At 39.1% G+C, this 22058-nt stretch overlaps 2 protein-coding genes across 2 annotated transcripts in view; both read left to right on the top strand.

Annotated features, from left to right (window-relative positions):
- Window positions 1-6977, top strand: part of LOC118121298 (inactive N-acetylated-alpha-linked acidic dipeptidase-like protein 2) — a 162823-nt gene extending 155846 nt beyond the window's left edge. Inside the window, exon 9 of the mRNA XM_047342998.1 lies at window positions 5805-6977. Coding sequence (XP_047198954.1) covers window positions 5805-6051 — 247 coding nt within the window. The 3' untranslated portion in view covers window positions 6052-6977. The remainder of the gene's footprint in view (window positions 1-5804) is intronic.
- A 4749-nt stretch (window positions 6978-11726) lies between these two features.
- The window catches only part of si:ch211-51h4.2, a 91987-nt gene continuing 81655 nt past the window's right edge, over window positions 11727-22058 (top strand). Inside the window, exon 1 of the mRNA XM_047342836.1 lies at window positions 11727-12110. Coding sequence (XP_047198792.1) covers window positions 11960-12110 — 151 coding nt within the window. The 5' untranslated portion in view covers window positions 11727-11959. The remainder of the gene's footprint in view (window positions 12111-22058) is intronic.

The following is a 22058-nucleotide window of genomic DNA, read 5'->3' as shown; positions in this document are numbered from 1 at the left end:
TTAATATATTTATTTGTCAAAAACCTTTTTTCAGGTATAAGCTCACACATTATAAGTCTTTCTAAACAAAAGGCAGGGTTCACAGTGTCAAGTCTTCATTACTGGCAATAGGCTGCACATTGCGGCTCAGTGTGAGCTCCTCCTACAGTTTGTTAGTGAACATCATTTGAACATAGATCTGTTTAATACATCTTGAAAATACTAAAACTATTTAATTACTCTTCCTAACTCATTAGAAACCCAAGCACATTAATACAGAGTTTTAGTGAGTAAGATAGGCTATATTAAATACATTTAAATTCACAACAATACATCAAAAGTCAAAAGTAATGACTGTCAATATTAACCCAAGTAATTTAATCATATTATCAAAGGAGCATGGTAAAAAAGCTATTTAGTAAATAGACTGTATTAAATAAACTTCAATTCATTCAATTTGTCGCATCACAGTCATAATGATTGATTCATCCCCATTGAATCGGGCAGGAGTTTAAAAATAGAGCGTGAAAGTCGAGAGAAAAAAGAAAAAGAAAACAAACTCAGCATGCAAGATGATTTTATAGCATCATATTGACAGTTCATCATTTAGACCACCAGGAGTGAGAGATTATAATGTATATATCCGACAGGCTATATACAGAGATAACTCCAGCCCACAGCCATGAACCGAATAAGCAGGTCCAGACAATAGATGGATGATGCTTTCAGGATAAAAAACAAAACAAAAACAACATCTGGCTCAGCTGCCAATGACCAGTGGGCAAAAGGTGACAGTTTATATAGACCTGTTCCTCCGGCAGAACAAAGCCATTTTCAATATGGATACTTTTTCTTTGGCATATTGGGTTACAGCTTCGTACAAGATGTGAACACAATGCTGAGGGATAATACAACAACTCCAAGGGTGTTTCATGAGGGCAAGCCTGTTCACGCACTTGCCCTTGCCAGGCCCAGTCACACTCTAACTGTGTCTTTCTTTTTTTCCTTTCAGAAATCATTTTCCTGCTGACTCTTTTCAAAGTGCTGTTCCAAACATGAATGCAATATTCACCTGAGCAAAAATAATGCATACGTTACAAAGATGACTTCTTTGTTGGGTGTTGTTTGTGTTTCTGAATGGTTCATTCCACCAAAACTCATTTTGTCTTCTTTGTCATCGAAGACCAAACTGAGGTTTTTGCATGTTTTAAGATAATTTAACTATAAGCTGAAAAATCACGACGTTTGCTGCTGCTGATTTTTCAAGATTACAAAGCATACCTCTTGAAACTAAAACAATGCTGACTGATTCACTTCTACACAATTTACATAGAGTGCTATAGTTCAGAACCAAGATAGGAAGTCGTGTGTCCTTTATGGAGCAAGGCAGGAGGCCAGGGTCGGGTCCTAGCTCATCTATATTAACATGTCTCTTTTTATAAGCTTTAAACTATGATCTGTTTCTTGTGTTGACCAAAGCCACATATTTTAGTTTCCTCCCCAAAAGCTGCATTAATACATACTGTTATATTAACAATGAGTTGTATGAGCATACGTAATTAATTGCTGCTTTAATCCAATTATCAACAATTAGACAATATTATTACCTCTGTAATTCCCTTCAGCTCTCCAGAGCATTTTAGGGTCTTTCAGCTCTATATTTTTCTTTCACTGCTGACACCTTTACTGCTCTGACTCAATCTCACCGCTCTCAACAGGCACCAACTGAATCTGTTTGCTATTACAGCCAAATCAACAGTTAATGTGGTAACATATCTGTGTTGTGATAATTTGTTGTGCTGCCCAAACGTGGCCAAAACACTAGTTCATGCAAATGCAAGTTTGACTTGCCTACTTACAGTTTATAGAAAGTAAGATACTTTAAAAACACTGACAGTGGATGTAGAGAAACTTTTTTTACTAAACATAATCTAATCTTTTACACAGCAGACAGAGCAACGGATTTGCTCTGTTCCAGGGAGCCGCAGCAGTTAGCCAGCGTGCACAGTATCAGGATCCTGACACAGAGGCAGCGAAAATGGAATTCAGCCATCCTTATTTCCATCATTTTACACCACTGCTTTTTCTACTGTGCCACGCCAAAATGTCTTGTTCCTTTCTGGCAGCCAAACTTTTTTTTTCAGAGTATAGGTATGAAAATCAACCTTGAAAATAACTTGAGACATTAGTCAGTTATTTGTGGCTAAGGTATTTTTATCCTCGGAGGGTGAGGCTGATGAACATGACTCATTTGAGAGTCTTCTGCTGACTTTTGTGTTCATGTGCTGGTCAGAAATTTTAATTATGAGAGTGGCTGCCAAAAACACTGAATTCATGAGCAACAGTGTTTTGTGGTAAAATCACCCCCAGCCAGCACAAAGTCAGCGAGCATGGACAATGTGGTGAATAAGATAGCTGCTTACACTCTGCAACAATTTTTGTATCATGTTACTTTTAATTAATAATTCTCCCTGCCAATTTTTCCCGACAAATGCAATTTTCTTAACGCCCTTATCCCTCTGGACTGGCCTCACTGGAGTCACTGGTGTTAAGTAGTGAAGTTGATACAGAATAACTCCCGAGCTCTGACTTTGAGTCTAAATTGTGTTTTGAAGGTGAGTGTTGCCTCACACCCTACAGCTCACTACGTGTGTCTTAACAGATGAAGAATCGCTCCATTTACTCCCTAAGACTGTCCATGCAGCCACTTTAAGAGAAATCAATTGACTTGAGGCCCGAGGAGAGCAGCCCTCCACAGTCGCTGCCATTTTGACCTACAAACGACGCCTCTGCGACCCCCCGAAGGCTTGCCTCTGTTTATATATGTGTGCTTTGCTTTATGTGTGTGCATGCTGGTGTGACAGGAAGACGAAGAGACACAGGCAGGAGGGCTCTTTAAGGACAGTAATTCACATGGTGCAGGATATTTGTGATGGGAAACTAAGCAGAGGTTTCAAATATGAAACATGTTTTCATATGCCATTGTTTCAGTGATCATTGTCTTCCCTTAAGTCAAGGACAATATGAATCCTATTATCACAGTGGTTAAGCATTGGTTGTCCAGTTAAAATGCAATAGGCTCGAGTGACACAAATATTCGATTTTTGTGATAAAGCTGCCAAAATCTGCAATGTTAACAATCAGCACCTTTTTCATCCATTTGAATCAGGATGGTGACTAACATGGTTTGTAAGGAACACTAAAACTATTTTCTTGAGTAAGTGAACCACATGCACAGTCCCTGTTTCATTTTAGGATCCGTCGTATTCTTGCTGATATTGAAACACTTCTTCATGCAATTGTCGCATTCACTTTTCAATTTTATTTTATTTGTACAGCGTCAAATCACAACAAACATTATCTCAAAGCACTTTACACAGTAAGATAGAGACCTTACAATGTCATAGAGAAACCCAACAGTTTCCACACCTTGGTGACTTTGGAGGAAAAGAAAAACTCTCTAAAATTGAACAGGAAGAAGTCTCGAACAGAGGGACTCAATGTAGGCGGCCATTTGCCTCGACTGGTTGGGGTGAGAGAAGAAAGGTGGGTGGAAAAGAGGAAAGAGAAAAGAGAGAAAGGGTAAAGGGAGTGATATTTAAGATGTAATGATATTAATGATAGCAGCACCAGTTATGATAATAATAATACTCTAATAATACTAATAATAATACTTGAATAATAATCATTATCGTCAAAATGATCAGGGAGGCTTCTTTCCTCTGACTTAACTAAATCAACTATTAGCATATTACAAGTCAACTTGCTGCTGAAAATGTGATCATGGTCTTATTATCCCTGGACTTATTTTAATATACTGTTCACGCTGGATCTGACTTTAAGAAAACATAACTCACTCCTTTAGTCAGGGTTTTACATTCACAAAATATCAGTCTCCTGAATACTACCAATGTGCAGCCCTTTGAGACCTAATCTGTGACATCAGGCTATAATTCACTTTGACTTGACTTTACATGTGTAAACAGTTGCAAACTTTCAGGATTGGTGGATGCTGTGGATTTCAATGCATAACAATAATGATAATGTAATAATAAACCTTATTTGTGTTGCACGTAACTAAATGCTTAATATAAATACAAATAATGAACAGATAGCAAATCAAAACAAGAGAAAGATAATGAGTTCATAAAACAAAGATAATAAAATAGAGTTACACACAAAATAAAACATTTATAAAGGGTTTATATAAAAACAAATGTTTTAAGAGGAGATTTAAAAGATGCAGAGGATGTTTCCTGACTGATCTCAATTGCTTGACTGTTCCAGCCACCAGCTGTGATCTGGCAATAACCAGCAGAGCTCTGGGGGCTTATAAGTTCTTAAAATAGTTTGAACTGAGGCCATTAATTGCTTTAAAGGGGATGAGTACAGTTTTGTATGGCGATATGATTAAGCCTTGACTGTATGTCCTCTTTGAACTTTCTGTTTATTAAAGGCAGTTGCTTGAATGTACCTCTGGTGCTTCTGCATTGTGGAGTCACCAGGGATCCTAGCTGTGTTTGTTCCATATGGGACACCGCAGTTCTAAAATACGTTGCATGAAGGGCACTATGTTTTCTTCAAAGTTAACTTTCACTACTCTGTAAGGTAAACACAATAAATGATTATTATAAAATGGCATAACTGAAACAACCCATGGAGTTCATCTTTGTATTCAGTATTTTTAAGTGTTGATTTACAGTACAGGTTTTAAGGCAAGGTTTTAAGTGGTGAGAGCTTGTGTTTTATACTGAGATACTGTTGTTGATGTTAGCTGATTAGCAGTACAATGGTTGAGTGTCTATTCAGTGGAAGCGGTGTGGGGTGAAGCATTCACTTTTATATTACATATTACATTGATATAGTAACCACATGTTAGGACTACTAAAATAAATCCAGTATGCAGTAATCTCTCTTTTAGGAATATACTGCATGTTCCTTTTCACTTTCATGTGGTTCATGATGAATGGAGTACACCACTACCCCCTGAGGTGCCTGCAACTCCTCTGATGTGCAGCTGAGACTTAAATTGGTCTTTGGGTCAATAACAGGTCTCATCCTCTGCCCTTAACCTCAACCATCACATGCGTGATCCATTGGGATTGGACAAATACATTGTCTATCAGCGATTGGCTGAGTCCATTGTTGGTTGTCGATTGTTTGGGGGATTTTGTCATCTAATTTTGCTAATATAGTGGTCTGTCTCCTCGAGACCACTCTATAAACAATAGGCTGGCACTTTATGTATTACATATATCATATTAGATACATCCTTTCATTGAGTCCATTCTGACTCTGATGGAGACACACACACACACACTGACTTAGCTCTGACCAGCTACAGTTTGTACATAATTTTAGCTTCTCAGTGTCCATTTGTTGATTTGTTTATAGCCACCACCAGAATATCAACACTGATCAACACATAATAACTGATACTTTTCTGAAATTAGTAAAATCTTCATAGCTGTGTTTTCATTCATTCATTTATTCATACACCTCCTCCTGATTCAACTCGCTCTCTTTTGTCTCTCTCTGTTTCTATCACCTGCTCTTGCTGACACACACGCACCAACACAAACACAAAAACAGTTATTTGTCATTTGACACATCTTTAAACTCAGACCTGGTAAAAACATCATTTGGTCTTCACAAATGACGATCTTGATTATTTGCATATAGAGCGGGGAAATTTGTCACCTAAGAATCATTTGCCACAGGTTTTGCAAAGACAATACATTACCTGACTTAGATTCAACATACTCTTCCATCCATTTGCTGATAGCATGCTTATCATGCCCCCTCTCTCTCTCTCTTCTCTGCAGGAACCTGTTATACAGCCTCCCTGGAAAGACTTCTCTGTTTTCCGTCCTGAGGTTCTCACAGGAAGCCGCCCTGCACTGCAACGTCTCCAGCAAAGCAGTCAAACACAATGCAACCGACAAGGAAGTGCTTTGCCACAGCACCATGAACCAGTCTCTGTCCCTCATCCTCAGGGCCATCCGGTCAGCAGAGAGGCTGGTGTGTTTCGGCTTGGACTTGTTTGAAAATTACCAGAGAGAAGCAAAATGATCTTGGCTGATGCTTGGATGCACTCAGCAGCAAAACCCACAACTTATCAAGTCAACAATATTCAAATAGATGTGGAATATTAAAACACAATCGACCCCCTGACCAACCTCATTCAAAACCTTATATTATATTAAAATGAATTCATGGACAAGTTGAGAGAATCCACACACATTTTACTATTGTTCAACAGAACATTTAAATTTAAACTAGGATTAAATTAATAAATGCAAAAATATTTAGATTCTGTCTCCACAGACTAAGCCATGGTTAAAGTTTCTTTGTGATGGTGGCTGTTTTTATTGCTTAATACAGGGACATTTTTGTATTTTATAACTTGGGCTTAATTGTGGCCATTCTGACTATGAATTAAGCTAACTTCACATGTCAAAATATATCTTTCTATTTTCTCCTGTCAAACCAAATCTCAAACACCTCCTTTTTTTTTACCTGATTTCCACTTTGTCTTATTGAACAGATTTAGCACTCAATTCTTACTAAGCGCTCCTGCTGTATTGAAGCTTCAGTTCTAACTTACTTTGGAGTAAAGTGTTTAACAAATGACTAAATGTAATTGTAACCATTAGCCACTGCTAGCAACATCAGAATGACCACGTATATGAGAATAAGACCCAGGTTAAAAAATACTGTTTTTCTTTCTTTGAAAGAATTCTATAACTAATTCACCTTACAACCTAAACATTGTAAGCAATAATCCATTATATAACTGGCCAACAACAACATTTAGTTGTTCTACAACCACTGTACGCCATACAACTTGATGGCTTGATTTAAGAGTAACATCACATTTAAAACCACAGAACACAGCTTTTCAATTAATCTATTGTTCAAAGCAATAGATTTTTTTTTTTTCAATTTAGTCAATGAACAGCACAAGGTCAAACAGTTCAAACACATGTTTTAGGTGTGTGTGTGTGTTTGTTCATAGATGACTGTAGCAAGGGTTTCCTAGTGGCACAAATGTGAATGTTGGATAACAAAGCCTTCTGGAGCCCAAACAACACCCACAGTAAATGTGTTAGCGTAGGTAGGTGTAAAAGATGCAGTGGGTGAGCATGACATTGTTCCACACACTAGACAATCCTTCAATTCCTCAGTTTGAAGTGAAAAAAAGCAGTTGGTGACGCTGAGTCCTCGTGTAGAAGGGCCAGGAGAGTTTGCACCTGCCAGGGGCCAACGGGGATTTGGCAGTGACAGGGATCAAATACGGGCAAACACACATGGTAGAAGTATGTTATAATGCCTGTGATCAAAGAAGTCTCCGTTTGAGACAGTTTGTTTTAAATAAATTCAGAATGAGACAATTCTACTATATTAAATGTACCAAAAATGCAATTGTCTCTCTTCAGAAACAGTCTTCCATCATTCACAACAATCTCACAGAGTGGATGTGATGAAAACACTCAGAATTCTTTAGTATGACTAAGAGAGGATAAACAGCAGACTGCAGCCATTATACACAGATTCCAACTGGATGCATTTACAGCCATTACGCACTTGCTCTGTGTGTGTGGACGTCTTTTCTACTTTCTCAGTGTCTGTGCTACACTTCATGTTTTAAGTGGCAGAGTTGAGTGTCATCTCTCCACCTCCTCCTTCTCTTAATTTTCCGTACATTCTCTCCATTAGTGATGCCCCCACCCATTGATCTCTGTCATTCAGTGGCTGTTTGTGCTGCTTATGACAACAGATTTAGGAGTCTGAGGCTGATGTGCTGCTTTAATAGCCTGCACAAGCCTAAATAGAGACCGGAGCAATAATAATAAATCAGCATCATTGGAAAAAATAATGAACAATATAGTGAGGAAGAGTGAATGTTGGTTTATGGTTGTCAAAGTTGTAACCAAGTCACTCAGCTGATCCAAACAAAACTACAAAGCAGACATCAGCAGCTCCTTTACAAGGAGCCATGTGATTCAACATTTGTGTACAAAATACTCTGGGCTCCAGATTTTTTGTAGTTAGGCATGATATTTGCTAGAATAGTGTTTCAGAGAAAAACGATGGAGTTTATTTTGTCTCAAACTGCACGCACGTTAAAAACCACGCCCGTGCATATGATACGAATGCACAAGGATTCCTACTCTGCAGTTATGGAGGCGCAGGGCTGAGGGGAGTACGATTTGCCCTCCCCTTCCCTATGCGCTAGTGAGTATGGTTTTGCGCTTGCGTATACTGTTCTGTGCCCTCCTATTAAAAGTGTGGCATACTTATTATGTGCGCGCACTTTGAGACTAAATAAATGCCATAAAAAACAACTTCAAACAATTTCATACCTTAGCTTATTTGTAATAGTTTGAATGTGATAGAGTTTTATAGCATGATGGGGGGTGGGAGGGCGTGATCTTTTTGCAGCTTGTAATTTAAGAATAAATCTGAATTGTGATTTAGGATCTGGAAATATTCCAACAGCACTGTCTACAAGTCTTACTTGCACAGATAATCAGTCGATTCCAGTGTTTAGTGCTTCCACAGTCATAATGATGTAGTCAAATAAGCTTATTTTTAGTCTTAGAATAGTTTTTTTAAATTACATCTCAATTTGTAGCGACAATTTGATACACAAAATTTTGTAAGGTGTATCGATTATTTGTATTCGAATGTCCAGTTTGTAAATAAGCAGACTTGCAATACTGATTGAGAGAAACAAAAACTTTTCAGGGATCAAAATCATAAATTCTCATTGCTTTAAATATTGTGCCTTTTATCAGTAAAACATATGCTTTAAATTACCATGTGAAATGGAATACCAAAAGAGTTTCATACATTTGAGCAGATTGATCAACTACCCACCACTGTGTTAAATAATAGAAAGGTATCCAGTGTATTGTTAGCTAGCTCCAATGTTTCCTTTGGTGCATGTGGTAAATACACACAGACTGCATGCATATTGAAAAAAGACATTTTGCTTTAGAGTCAGTCTCAATGTGTCTCTTGTACTGGCTGTTATTTTCATAAGAAACTGCTGTGCTAAACTCGCCTGCTTGGAATTGCTAGTCAACAGTGTCAAGACAATACTGGAACAGTACTGTGTTTTATTGTTACTATTCTCGAAATCCAATCAATCTAAGGTCTGAGGTGCTTTGAATCAAAAGCTGTTGCCTTGTTGTTTTGAAAAAGGGAAAAATACCAGACTTGCATGGAATTTAAGCAGTGGACTACAAAGTCTACAGTCACAATTTACTGGGAAGGACCAAGGAAGTGATTGATGGTTCACCACCACCTTGAACACATCATTTAAAAATGGTACATTCCCTATTTCAGAGTGTAAAATCAATGTATGTTGTGTCTTGTCCAATGGTGAGACACTGATGAGTATACACTGATACTGTCACCGTGGCACAAAGTTAACAAACCATAATAAGCACAGACGGGCAGCATCAAACATTCCTGTAGGTGACACGTAACTAACATCCTGTCAGTAAAGTCCCAAATCACCAGTTTGAAATCAACCATCCTGAGGCACAGTTGATATCGCTCACACAACAGTTACCCTATGACACACAGATACTGGTTTTGATTCTGATTACAGTTGGCCTGATGTGTTACACTATACAGTACAGTAAGTGCTGCAACACAGCATGAATCTTATGCATCTGTTTGTTGTAGAATTGCATGGTGACACATTTATGGTGAATTTCACTACTACTCATCATTGTGCTTGGACTTCATGCTCACACTGTTTGATACAAAGTGGTTCTCTACCTTTTTTGTTTAAAAAGACAAAAATAACAATCCTACTTTGATTATCTGTTTTCAACTGGTACATTTACGGTAAATTAGAGGGTACAAGCATTCACATTGTTAATGTCGGTAAACTAATATTGCATAAATGCGATGATCTGCAATACAAACTGCATGATTGCACAACCAGAGCCTACACCAGAGGTCTCGCGAACTATGTACAGTATTTATTTGAAAATTGAATGATATGCAATAATTTTTTATAAAATTTGATGATACTACAAACTACTGTGGAATTTGCACAAAATTTTGAATTTTCTCTGTGATGTTACTGATTCAAATGAACTCCCTAAGCCGGTGCATTTGCAGAGAAACTGCTGACGCTGAACTATGTTGTTTGTTTTCTGTACTGTGCTTTTCCAAAAAAAAAAAAAAAAGATAAAAATATGTCTTGTTATTGTTTGAGGTTTTTGTGAAAACCTGTGGGAATTTTTTTAATGTAAGTGTTGAATAAGCTTCAATATGTAGATGAATCTTCTGATGATTCAATAGCCTGGTTTCATTGTGCATGTCATAATAACATAAGTGGCACATGCAGGGATTTTTACTGGCATGGATTTTTGCCCTCTTTTCAAGTCGTGTTGAACTTTTAATGCAATAAAGAAGATTTTGAGCATTAACACAGCAAAGTGTTTTTTTATACATTTTTAACATCCCATCAAACACTTCTGCAAATTAATACCAGCCCAAAGTCGTATTTTCCGTGTCACTGTTACTGCAGTAATGTAGACATGCTGTACTACATGCATACATACATCATGTCTGACCACAAGCAGAGTTTAGAATACATCAAAAATATACTTTAAGTAGGCAACAAAATATTAAAGTACCCATTATGCAGAATGTCCTGTTTCAGCATCTTAGATATTACATTACTGCATTATCACTGCAATGTTGCTGATAAAAGTGGGACTTATAAAATAATAAAACCTTTTTTAAGTTAATTTATAATAATATATTATTAGTTGTTTAGGATATATTTTGCAAAAGCTTAGAAACCTTGTCTTTTTAACAGTGGATCGAAAAGTTCAACATCTGTATTTGAAGTTTTGTGAAGTAGAAATATGAAGTGGCATGAAATGGAAAGACAAAATGTACAGGTACCTCAAAAATATTCATAATTATGGTGCTTGAGTAAATGTGCTTACCGACTTTGCACCACAGGAGAAGGAGATCTGGGCCACTGCCCAGATATAGCAAATAATAGAAAGCAAGAAGTAGAGTGATGTGAAAATGAATAAGTGCAATTGATCTAAGTTGAAATAAATAGGGAACTACATCAAAAAGAAAGTAAGTAAAAATAAATCACTTGAAGCATACCCACTACCATGGGAGAAAAAAAACATTCTTAATATCACATGTCTGAGGTTTTTTTCTGCACTCTTTTCTCATGTTAGAAGAGAAAAAGGTTTTATGTGTTTGATATGAGATACACATATTTCATGGCAGAAGATAACACAGGTTGTGAGAAGTTTTGTTTTAAAATGGAATACTTCAGTATGGAGTAATAATTGGAAAAGGTATGTCAGTATAGGATGATATGATGCAGCATAGATTTTAAGCTGTATAACTGAGTATATAAATAAAATGGATTTATTATATCAGTATAAAACCCATTTTCCTCTTTTTTATTAAAACGAGATGTGGCCTCTTTCCAGGCCTCATCACTGTGGTTTCTCCTTTCAGTTCCAACGCTGTTTATGTGGAGCTGTGGGCCCATTACACTTCATGTTTATTTCAGATGCTATTAAATTTTGTGTTTTTTAAGACAGAGCGGATCTGCTGTACATCTGTGTATTAACCATTAGCTTTACGGTTCAGGCTGGAGCACTGGCTCCTCCTGGGTTCACTCAGGGACTCGGTGACGTTTTGCGCAGAGCCGCCTGCTGTAAGATGCGCAGCTGTGGAGACCACGGTCCGTCTGCGCTGGATTTATTAATCCCAGCTCGAGTTCATTTATTTATCCATCTTTGTTTATTGTGTTCAAGCTCAACCTCAGAGCATCACCGGGAACGTGCAGCATCCGGAGGACCGTGCGCGTTCACGCGTCCACAGAGAAGGGCGGAAGGAGAGAGGAGAGAGAGGAAAGAGAGAGAGTGAGAGAGAGAGAGAGAGAGAGAGAGAGGGTGGTGGGAAACACGGGGGGATGAAAATGATGGCGACCGTCGCAGAGGAGATAAGAACCCACACAAGCCCCCGCCCCGTCCCCGACAGCAGCCTCAGCACTGTGTCCATCCAAATCAGGCGGAAGCAGCAGGATAGGCAGTGGAGGCTGCGCCTTGTTTACCTGCAGTGCTGTGAGTACCCACACACCAACACGACGGCCACACGCAGCAGCAGCAGCAGCAGCCCGCAGCAGCAGGCGACTCGGTCCCGGTCAGAAAACACAACGACACACGTCGCCGCCTCGACACTTTCACCAACAATCGTTCCGTCACCACGGGACGAATGAACATGATACACGTCACCCGTCACGTCATTAAAGAACAGCACCTCCATTTAACGTGTTATTGAAGAGGCGCTGGACCCACGTGACAAACACACACGGAGCACGCGCAAATTCTTCTTGTAAATAAATAAATAAACAAGTATAAATAAATACAAATTTTCCTACAATGCATTAGAGATAAATGAGCTGTCCTACCTCACCAAACACTAAGTTCAATTACCTACTTCCTAGAAAATGATGACATTTTGTTAGAGTAAGTGCTTGTTTCTGCCTTGTTAGCAGAATACTAGTTGTGTTGAATTGTCCACTTTTCTAATGTTCCACAAGTTTCAATGCAGTCGAGCTAAATGAGCTGTTCCTTCCTCACCAAACACTAACTTCAGATCAGGATTTGGATTTATCATTAAATCCGTCATACATTCAAGAGCAGCAGTGCTTAACCCTACTTCAGATTGAAACTTTTTATATTGTGTATACTGTGTCTGGGATTCCTATAATGTGTCATGTTTAGAAAATAATGACATTGTGTTGAAGTAAGAGCTTGTTTTTACTTTGTTAGAAGGATAATGGCTGCATTGAATTGTCTGGTTTTATTAAAGTTTAGTGGGGCCATTTGTTCAAATAGTCTGATAAATGTTCTTAACAATTAGCTTCCACTGCTTTTATTGTTTCTATAACTTTATCCAAAATACTTATGTTTTGTTGAGGTGTTACTTTTATGAAATAGCGATATATAGAATATTTCAGTAAATACAGCCAGGAGGTCCGTAGAGTAGATGATTGACATGTTGATAAGTGATGTAAATCATGTAAACGTGAATGATTAAAGCAGGTCTATACCAGTGAAGCTGGTCAGTGGGTAGACAGTAGAGGACATTATAAATACATGATAAAAACTGTCCTCCTATAAAGAATGAGGCCATAGGTCATATGTACTAGCATCACATTACGACCCATAGTTCTGTTTTATTGTTAGGCAACCTTTAGCGGCTTTTATGTCCAGAGCATAGGTTATGTGGTATAAAGAGGGATTGAGTCGACTGTAGGAAGACATGGAGGTGGATGGGTCGACAAAGTAGGACTTCCACACGGGAGACTGTTTGTTTCTTGTGCAAATCTAAAAATGAGCATTGTTTCTTTTATCCATGATGCTTCCACAACATTAAATGTGTGTTTACTATTATAACATGGTGATGAAAGTTAAAGGACCAACCTCGAGGAAGTATTTATTCTAACTCAAACCATGATCTGTTCCTCAGCCTAACCAAGTAGTTTTTGACTGATGATTCAGAGAAAAAATATATGTTGGTTGTTTTTATCAATCTGACCCACATATCACTTGAATACCTTTGCTCTTGGCTCCTCAGTGATCTCTTCCTGCTCCTCATTTCTTTTCTTGAATAGTTAACCAGAGTATTCTGGAATAACTGCAATTATGAATGAATGCTGATACTAGAAGGAAAGTGATTGTGGTCATACAGTTTAATGGTTTAATCTCAAGATAAGGTGAAATCCACTGTTCTTGACAATCAAAGTTGAGGTCAGGTCCAAGTCATGGGTCATGATAAACCAGTTACCATGTAGCTCTACTTTTTACTGTAGGCTATAAGCAGTCACTGAAGTGTAGTGCAGGGGCGCGGTATGAATAGCTAAAGTGTGTGTGACACAGCTTCTGCTAATTCTTGCTTGTGTCTGTTCTGTTACGCTGCTTAGGAACCCCAGGGCTATACAAATTAATCTCATTAATTCTTCCCATGCTTTGTGCACTATGCAGTTTATTGATTGATTTTCCTTTCTAATATGAAGCACCAGGTGAAATGTCAATCACATTGCCCAGGGTGACGTCTTAAAGGGAAGCCATGCAACTTTTTTGTACCTAAATTTAGCAGCTTCAAAAATAGTTTTCTGCTTCACTAACTTTAAAAAGGGAGAATGGTGCAGCTTTTGTCTCCACTCTTCACCCTGACCATCTGTTCTTGCTCTATGTTACTTTGGTGAGCAGGTACAATCTCCTGTGAGAAGTGTGTTGCTGAAATACATGATATCATCATGATTAAAATTACATGATATACGATATGATGATTACATGAGTTGCATCTTTAATTGCCAGAAAAAGGCCCAGCAAATTCAAAAGTAATGCTGAACTAAAAACATCCTACTACTTGGGCTGGGCGATAAAACGATAAAGTAATTATTGCAATATAACTTTTCCTCGATAGAAATATATGAAATGATCGATACAACATTGATTTAACTCATTCTATCCATGTTTTGACAGACGCGCCAAACCAAGTTAGGTTGCACACAGCAGAGAGTGTCGGAGGAGGGGCAGCAGCACACGTGCTAATGTTTGGGCTCCTGCATAGAGGTGTGGACATTTCTGATTCTTGGATGCATCGATTCAGTGACAGAACATAATTGATGAATTTGTTCCCACCATGGTCATTGTTTATGAGACACATTTAAACCTCCTAGACAACACGAGACGTGACGCACAGTTAGGACATCAGGGTTAAAGTGAGCGGAACGATCCGGAGACATGATCCGACATCATCGATTTAAAAACTAGATAAATGTGATTATCCGTTTGTGTATGAACAGGGACAGAGACGAGCAGACACACACACACACAAACACACACACACACACGCACACTCCTGCAGACAGAAGTTCTTTCGGCAGATTATGACATAACGCAGTGTTTTAACTTCATTGTTGCAGAAGAAGTGACGCCCCGTTCATCCAGGAACATAAATATGAATTCAGCAGGTTTTTATAAAGATCAGTTCTAAGTGTGAGTGATAAGAAAACATCAGAGAAGCAGAGTCACTTGTAGAGAGTCGCTGCAGGACTCAGTCCACAGAACGCTGAAGCTGCACCACTGCTGCTGCACATAGAGCTGTTCACCTGTTCACAGGTATGCCGAACCCTGAACTGTGCGGAGAATCCGTTCATGCCGTTGTTGTGATCTACAATGTCACCTACGTTGATGAGTCCCGGCCGCTGCTTCCACAGAGCGCTGGTCGTCTGTTTATGCAAAGTTGAATCAATATTGAATGTATCGCATGTTAAGTTCGCACCAAATTAAACAACGCTCTTCCTTGGGCCCTTAACAATAGTGTGAAACCAATAAGATGGACGGTCCTCAAGATATGTGAGCCACAGAAAGAGATTAATGTAATTAGTAGATAGATGGAAGCAGAGGTTATTTGGCATTTCTGCTTGAAGTGTAACTCGCCTTTCGCAAAACTTCTCACTGAAAGATTACAACAAGAAACCGGTGGGGAGACACAGCCTTCCATGTTTTGTGGCAACCTGTGCAGCAGTAGGTTGGGATGTGAACCTTGCTGTGGCATCGAAAATTCTTAATAGTACCAGCTTTTTGACATTCAATGTGTTTTGAGGTCACTTTTTCCATGTTGCATTCTCATTGTTCTAATTCTGTCTCTGTGACACAAGTTATTGAGTCATTATATTACATGCCCTGGCAGCCATGAGAACACAGACAATATGAAAAAGATTATAATGACATTTCTAATTACTGATGCCATATGTCCCGCAGCCATCTTTAGAGGGTTGGTGGAAGAACACAGAGGAGGATTGATATGAGAGTGACAAATGATCACCCTGATTTGAAATGACAGCTTATTTCTAGTGATGATGCGAGGTCTGTGGAGTGCAAGTGATGGATTTGAATGTGGCGTGAAAGTGACCCGCCTCGTCAATACAACCATCAATGTGTGATGTCAGAGGGTTGATGGCTCTAGTTGTCATCACAGCAAATGGTCTCACAGCTGTCGCACAGTAGATGATTGTACGATGAAAATATGGAGCATAACCATGAATGTTTTGGATCAAAGTGAGTCTCTTTATTTTTTTTAGTTCAACTCTCTTAGTGAGTGTCCTAGTGGCTCAGGAGATTGAGTGTGTCGTCCACTAACCAGAAGGCCGGTGGTTTGATCCCTGGTTCCTTCAGTCCACATATAGAAGCATCCTTGCACAAGTCTCTAGACAGTGTGTGAATGATGTGTGATAGAAAAGCGCTGGATGAATGTTTTGACTTGTCAGTATAGGACTAGAGGAGTACATGCAGACCTTTTACCACTAACATTCAGCGGCTTCAGAAAGTATTGGATGGCTTTTTGCAGACCTTACGTGCGCCTCCCGAAAAATGTAACCAAGCATCGAGGAGATGCAGACCACACGAGCTGTGATTGGTCGGCTTGGTAGCGTCGCATTTCCGTCAGACTCGGTGCCATTTTTTAATTGAGTTGAAGGAACGAACACGGACGACGTCTTTCTTTTCTTCGTTGCAGTTCTTTAAGAAAATGCAATTGCTCTCCAAAATCTATAGGCTCACTCACACTCGCCATTTTTCTGAAGTAACCAGAGAAGTTGTAAATAAGCGGACCAGAAACCGGAAGACATTCATCACCATCATAGGAACTCTACCACTACCAGCTTTTCGGCGGTGGGATTGCAGCGTGACTCACACACACAGACGCACAACAATGAATGCTCGGCCCCGTGCGTAGGCCATGTGCGTACATACGGCGTAGCTTCAACTTAGAAGAATGAATTGGCCTTAAAATGATTTGAGCAGAACACCAAACACTATGCATGGGGAGCATCCTGTCCCTGAGTGACCCGAACAAAGCCCGGACTTAAAAGCCACAGAGAACTGAAAATGGCAGGACACAGACATTTCACTTCCAATCTGACAGAGTTTGAAAGGATCTGCGAGGAATAATGAGATAAACTGTCCAAATCCAGGTGCAAAGCTTGCAAGGACTTAACCACTAAGACTTGAAGCTATAATTGCTGCCAAAGGGGCTTCTACAAAGTAATGCATCAAGGGTCTGAATACTTTTTAAATCAGAGACTTTAGTTTTGGAATTATGAGGACATTTTTAAAAAATGAAGAAAAAAAAACAGTTCTCATGTCATTATAGGGTATTACATGTAGATTGATTGTAAAAAAAATATGTATACAATTACAATTAGAGGTGAAAAACACTGGTAATTACCATTGTTTGTTTTGCCATCAAATCCCATGAAAAGACCTGAGCCAGCAATTAGTTACTTTCTTTCTTTTCTTTTTTCCATCCTTTTTCATTTGTTTTTTAATATTTGGCCATAGTAAACACAAAGAACACAGAACAAGAATTATCGTCTAATTTAGTATACCTACAGCTGAACTATTTTGCAGCTAACACAACGAACTGAATGTGTTTAATAGTTGATTCTGAATGTCTTTCATGCTTCAATTTCATGGTCCTGATGCATGGTAATGATGTACTTTTGTGTGGACATACATACATCCTACTCTCTCTGCTGTAAAAAGTTAGCCTACTGTATACAAATAAACTTGGTATTAAAATGAACATGACTTCAGTGTAACAAGTAATCAATATGCTAGGTAATGACAAAGACATTAAAAAACAACAGAGAGTCATAGGTTTAGGTTTTTGGCAACTAGCTGCATCCAGGGTCCAGCTGAGCTAGGCTTGCCTAGTCTTGTTTTCAACTACATTTAAGTTCCAAGTTATAGTCTAACCTTTGCAAAAAAAGTGTCAAAATGTTCAAATTTCCCAAGCTTAACTTCCCATTGAAAGTTTCCGGAAAGTTTTCGAAAATTTACCGAAAAATGTCCGCCCCTTTGCAACCCTAGTTCAGAGCAACTTTGCCACTACAGAAACTACATGCACTACATCAAGTTGATATTACCAGTACATGTGTGATTTACTATTCTTTTCAAGAGCCAAGTCAAGTTTGTGTTTCCCCTTCTTCAGTATTTTTCCTAAAATAGTTTGATTTGTGCAGGATGTCGTCTCCCTCTACAGTCTGTCAGAGTTTAGTGCTCATTTCAGGCTTTCTAAAAGATGAGGGGAGGTGTGTATGGCATGTGGAGGTTATATAACCATAAAAATGTTCCCATGTTATTAATAACCCTCTCTCTCATCTTTACTACCCCGTATGTTATAACCACCCTTGGTCCGATGTATCAAAACTCACAGCATAGCAAAATCCAATAGACAAACTGTCCTGACCTGTCTGTGGCCAACCAGGAGGCCTATAGTGTTTAAATAATCAAATCCACATTAATGAAACATTTTCATGGGTTTTCTGCCCCACTTAACACAACGTCAGCTGTTGGGATGCCCTACAAAAGGTCGGAGATCTCTTTCGAAGACCTGTTTTCCCCAGAACTCTTTGCTCTGTGGATAGACGCTACATAGCTATTGGAAAACTCCACTTTGAGAACTGCATCTCTTATCTGGAATGGAGAAAATTCTATCCAGTCCCTTTGAGTGGGACACCAGGGTGTCCCACACTGACTGAGCTTTTTGCCTGACAGCATTAACCATGCTCTGTAGGAAGACCCTTGATCCCTTGTTGCAGACACTGTGCACATCTTTGGTGACTCCGTCTACCTGCTGTTGCCTCAGCTGTTGAAGCCAAATAGGGATATAAGGATTATAGGGTACCTAACAGCAAGGGAGAAACTCAATCACAAGGTGAATGTTCCATGTGTTGTGATAAAACATGCATGTGGGCTTTTCCAAGTTCTGCAGGCAGATGGACAGTGTTCAGAGGATCAGCTCTGCAGTGTCTGCTTGTTTTTTTTTGTGTATTTGATAGGATCAGCACAATTGGGATGTAGAGAATGAGGCCGGGGTGATGATAATAATAACTTGAATTTAAATAGCGCCTTTCAAGAGACCCGAGGACGCTTTGCATGTGTCAGTGATGGGATTTACAGCAACATTTAAAGCACAAAGCCCACAATTTTTTTCCCAATCCTTGTTCACTTTTTTGTAAGGTAATGGTAATCATACCACAGCGTGATTTTTATGGCACTTTTAATAAAATGTGAAAGATTACATTGTAGTATTTGAGAGATCTAAGGCCTTTTAGTTTGCATGCTAGGGCCTCTCAATCATCAAGACTCCTGCTCTGCCTCCACGTAGCAGCTCATGGAAACTGGGAGGATAAAATCAGGCCAAGTCAGCGGGGATCTCAGAGACACTGTGGTCTCCACAGGTGTAGTCATATTGGTTTAGACTGTGAATAACCAACCACTGTCCTTGAAAAAAGAAATGCTAAAATGCTGAATACCCAGAGAGAATGATCAAATGTGGTGCAAATATACGTTTTGTGATTGTTTATTTGGGCTCAACATATTTTTTCAAGCATTTGAGCGTTTGTCTTATATAATTCTTTCGTGCCCTTTGGTAATTTGGTTGAGACTCAGATATTTGCCCTCTGGTGGTTAGTATTTTATTTTCAAAGTTCTCCTCCCTCTCTCCCTCAGCCTCCTTCACTTCTCTAGATCTGGGTGCAACAGGGACTCAAGCATAGCTGTCCTCTCTGCGTGAGCCTCATAAGTTGGATTAAAGGGAGCAGTTTGAGTGGCTGGCCTTTTTGTTTTTGGATCGGTCTGCAGAGGGTTTAGAAGCAGGAACTGGAGGGTCTTTGGTCCGTGGTTAGCTTGCCTGAAGAATACAAATATCTCAGTATGAGCATAGAAAACACTGACAAAGATGTCATGAGAAATTTTGATGATAAGGGCCGACGTCAGTTAGGGACGTTGCTCTGCTGTAAACAAAACACTTGATCTCTGCAGCGGAATTAATACGTTGTGTCCTGCCTCTCAACACTCCAGAGATTTCTGTGTTGTTGTCAGCGGGTCTGAACAGAGAATCTCTCGCTGCGTTGTTCATGCAGGAAAGGCAAATTCTGGAGAAAGCCTGCGCCTAATTGTGCAGACATTCTCTGGAGTTTGTGTTTGAAAACGGCTTTATACTGCTGTGTTAGACTCTTGCCTCCCCTGTTTTATATGTTGTTGGCAGGTTCGCTTCTTTCTTTCACACTTGCTCCACTGATAAGTTGTGTCCAGGTTGTGCCAAGTCTCATCAGTCTTTTTGTTAGAACACTTGACTTCAAAAATATAAATGAACCACGACTTCGGAACTATTAGGGATGTATGCTAACACAGACCGTTCTGTGAAAATGACGGCAGTTAGAAACCTGTCTGTCTTTATCCTCACGATAATTCAGCTTTTTTTGGAAAGAATAAGGAGCAGAATTGCCAGAGAGGCGGAAGAGACGCCACAAGGGCAATGCATGATGATGTATACTGCTCAGTTAGTGACTATTGGTTGTGCAATACTTTTCACAATGCATTGTGGGATAAGATTAGTGCCCTACATCATGTAACATTTGGACAGCATTACAATATGGCAAAGGTACTATATAGTGATCAGTGAGTGATTTTGGATGCAGCCACTGTGTCACTTTGTCTGTTCACTTGTTGTTGTGTTGCACTTGTGTTTGCTCCTGACATGTTCCTCCTATATTATACTGCCTGCGATTCTTAAATATTCTGTGCCTGCTCAGCATCAACTTAAAAAAAAATATTTTTCATTAAATTCTATTTTACCATTCCAAAACATTTGGTGAAAATCAGCAAACCTGTGTCGCTGCAGCAGGTTGTTGTTCTTATTACTCAAAGTCTGCACAGCTGTTCTGTGGTGTAACCTCCAGTGTGTCAGGCTGTGTTGTAGAACCTATAGACACAGAAGTTGAAGAGTCTTTTGACACATTTGGGACAAATGGTCATTTGTGAATATGGGCTGTATGAATATTTTATTGATCGATTAACATGAAATTAGAGGTAATGTCTTATAAAACCATCAAGGGTGCTGGAATAACTCTTTTTGAGGACCATAAACTTGAGATTACAATAAAAAAAAGTAGGGCCACCATACTGTCTAGAAAGTGAAAAGAAAAAAGAAAGAATATTACTTCTAATGCCTGAACTAAACTATTTTCACAGCTTTCCTCCTGGAAATGAAAGCTATAGTATGTAAAAAAGAAAAAAAAAGAAATGCCAGAAGGAAGACATCAAATAAATGATATCTCCTTTGGGAGAGATAACAGTTGGAGATAATGGATCTGAAGTTCTTAGAATATAAATGTACCACACGTCATGCATCAGCTAAACCTTAAGCCAATTAAGGAAAGGTTTTGTCATCGGAACATCAGAGGTAGTTTCCCAGCTGGTGCAGCAGCAGGAGAACAAAAAAGAATATCACCAGACATATTGTTTTTTAAAGTTATCACTGTATTTGTATTTGGTCTTTCTAATTAGTATATGTTTCTAGTAATTTTTTCAATCAGTGTTCAAGCAAGGATTTATATTTCCACTTAATTTTTTTCAGTTTGATCGTCCTCAAGCATTGGCTTTTTGGATTATCCTCCCAAAGAGGGTGGGGGCTATGAAGACCATCATTTACCCCGAACCCACATTCAAGTACAACAACAAGCGAAAAGCAGAACGCTGACCTTATATATACTCTGCATGAACGTAACTACTGTAACCGCGTAACTACTGTAACCCGCGTACAGTAGTGCTGAACACTGCAGTCTTCCACACTGCTGCTGTGGCTGTTCCACTCACGCAACAAGACCATTAAGACTTCAGTGCTTGTTACGACACAATACCGGAAGCTCAATCGGGTCGCTCAAGCATGACGTTTCTGACTTAGAGGAACCATAACAAAGCGGCGAGTTGTTTTTCCCAGAGTTTTGGGTTGGTAGACATGCCAGATACCCACATTAACGTGTAGAAGCACTAACAAAGTGGAATTTGCTTGCTATGTCCCCTTTAAGTAATCGTTGATATGAATTTATCTCAACCTACTGGCCGGGCATGCTTGTTTGAACCTTGGTAGTAGGGCTGCACGATATTAGGAAAACATGCGATAATGTTTAATATCACGATGACAATATG

Source organism: Hippoglossus stenolepis, chromosome 14 (genome assembly GCF_022539355.2).
Source record: "Hippoglossus stenolepis isolate QCI-W04-F060 chromosome 14, HSTE1.2, whole genome shotgun sequence".
Taxonomy (NCBI): Eukaryota; Metazoa; Chordata; class Actinopteri; order Pleuronectiformes; family Pleuronectidae; genus Hippoglossus; species Hippoglossus stenolepis.
The sequence above is the reverse complement of the archived record's forward strand: the minus strand, read 5'-3'. Positions and strand labels throughout refer to the sequence as shown.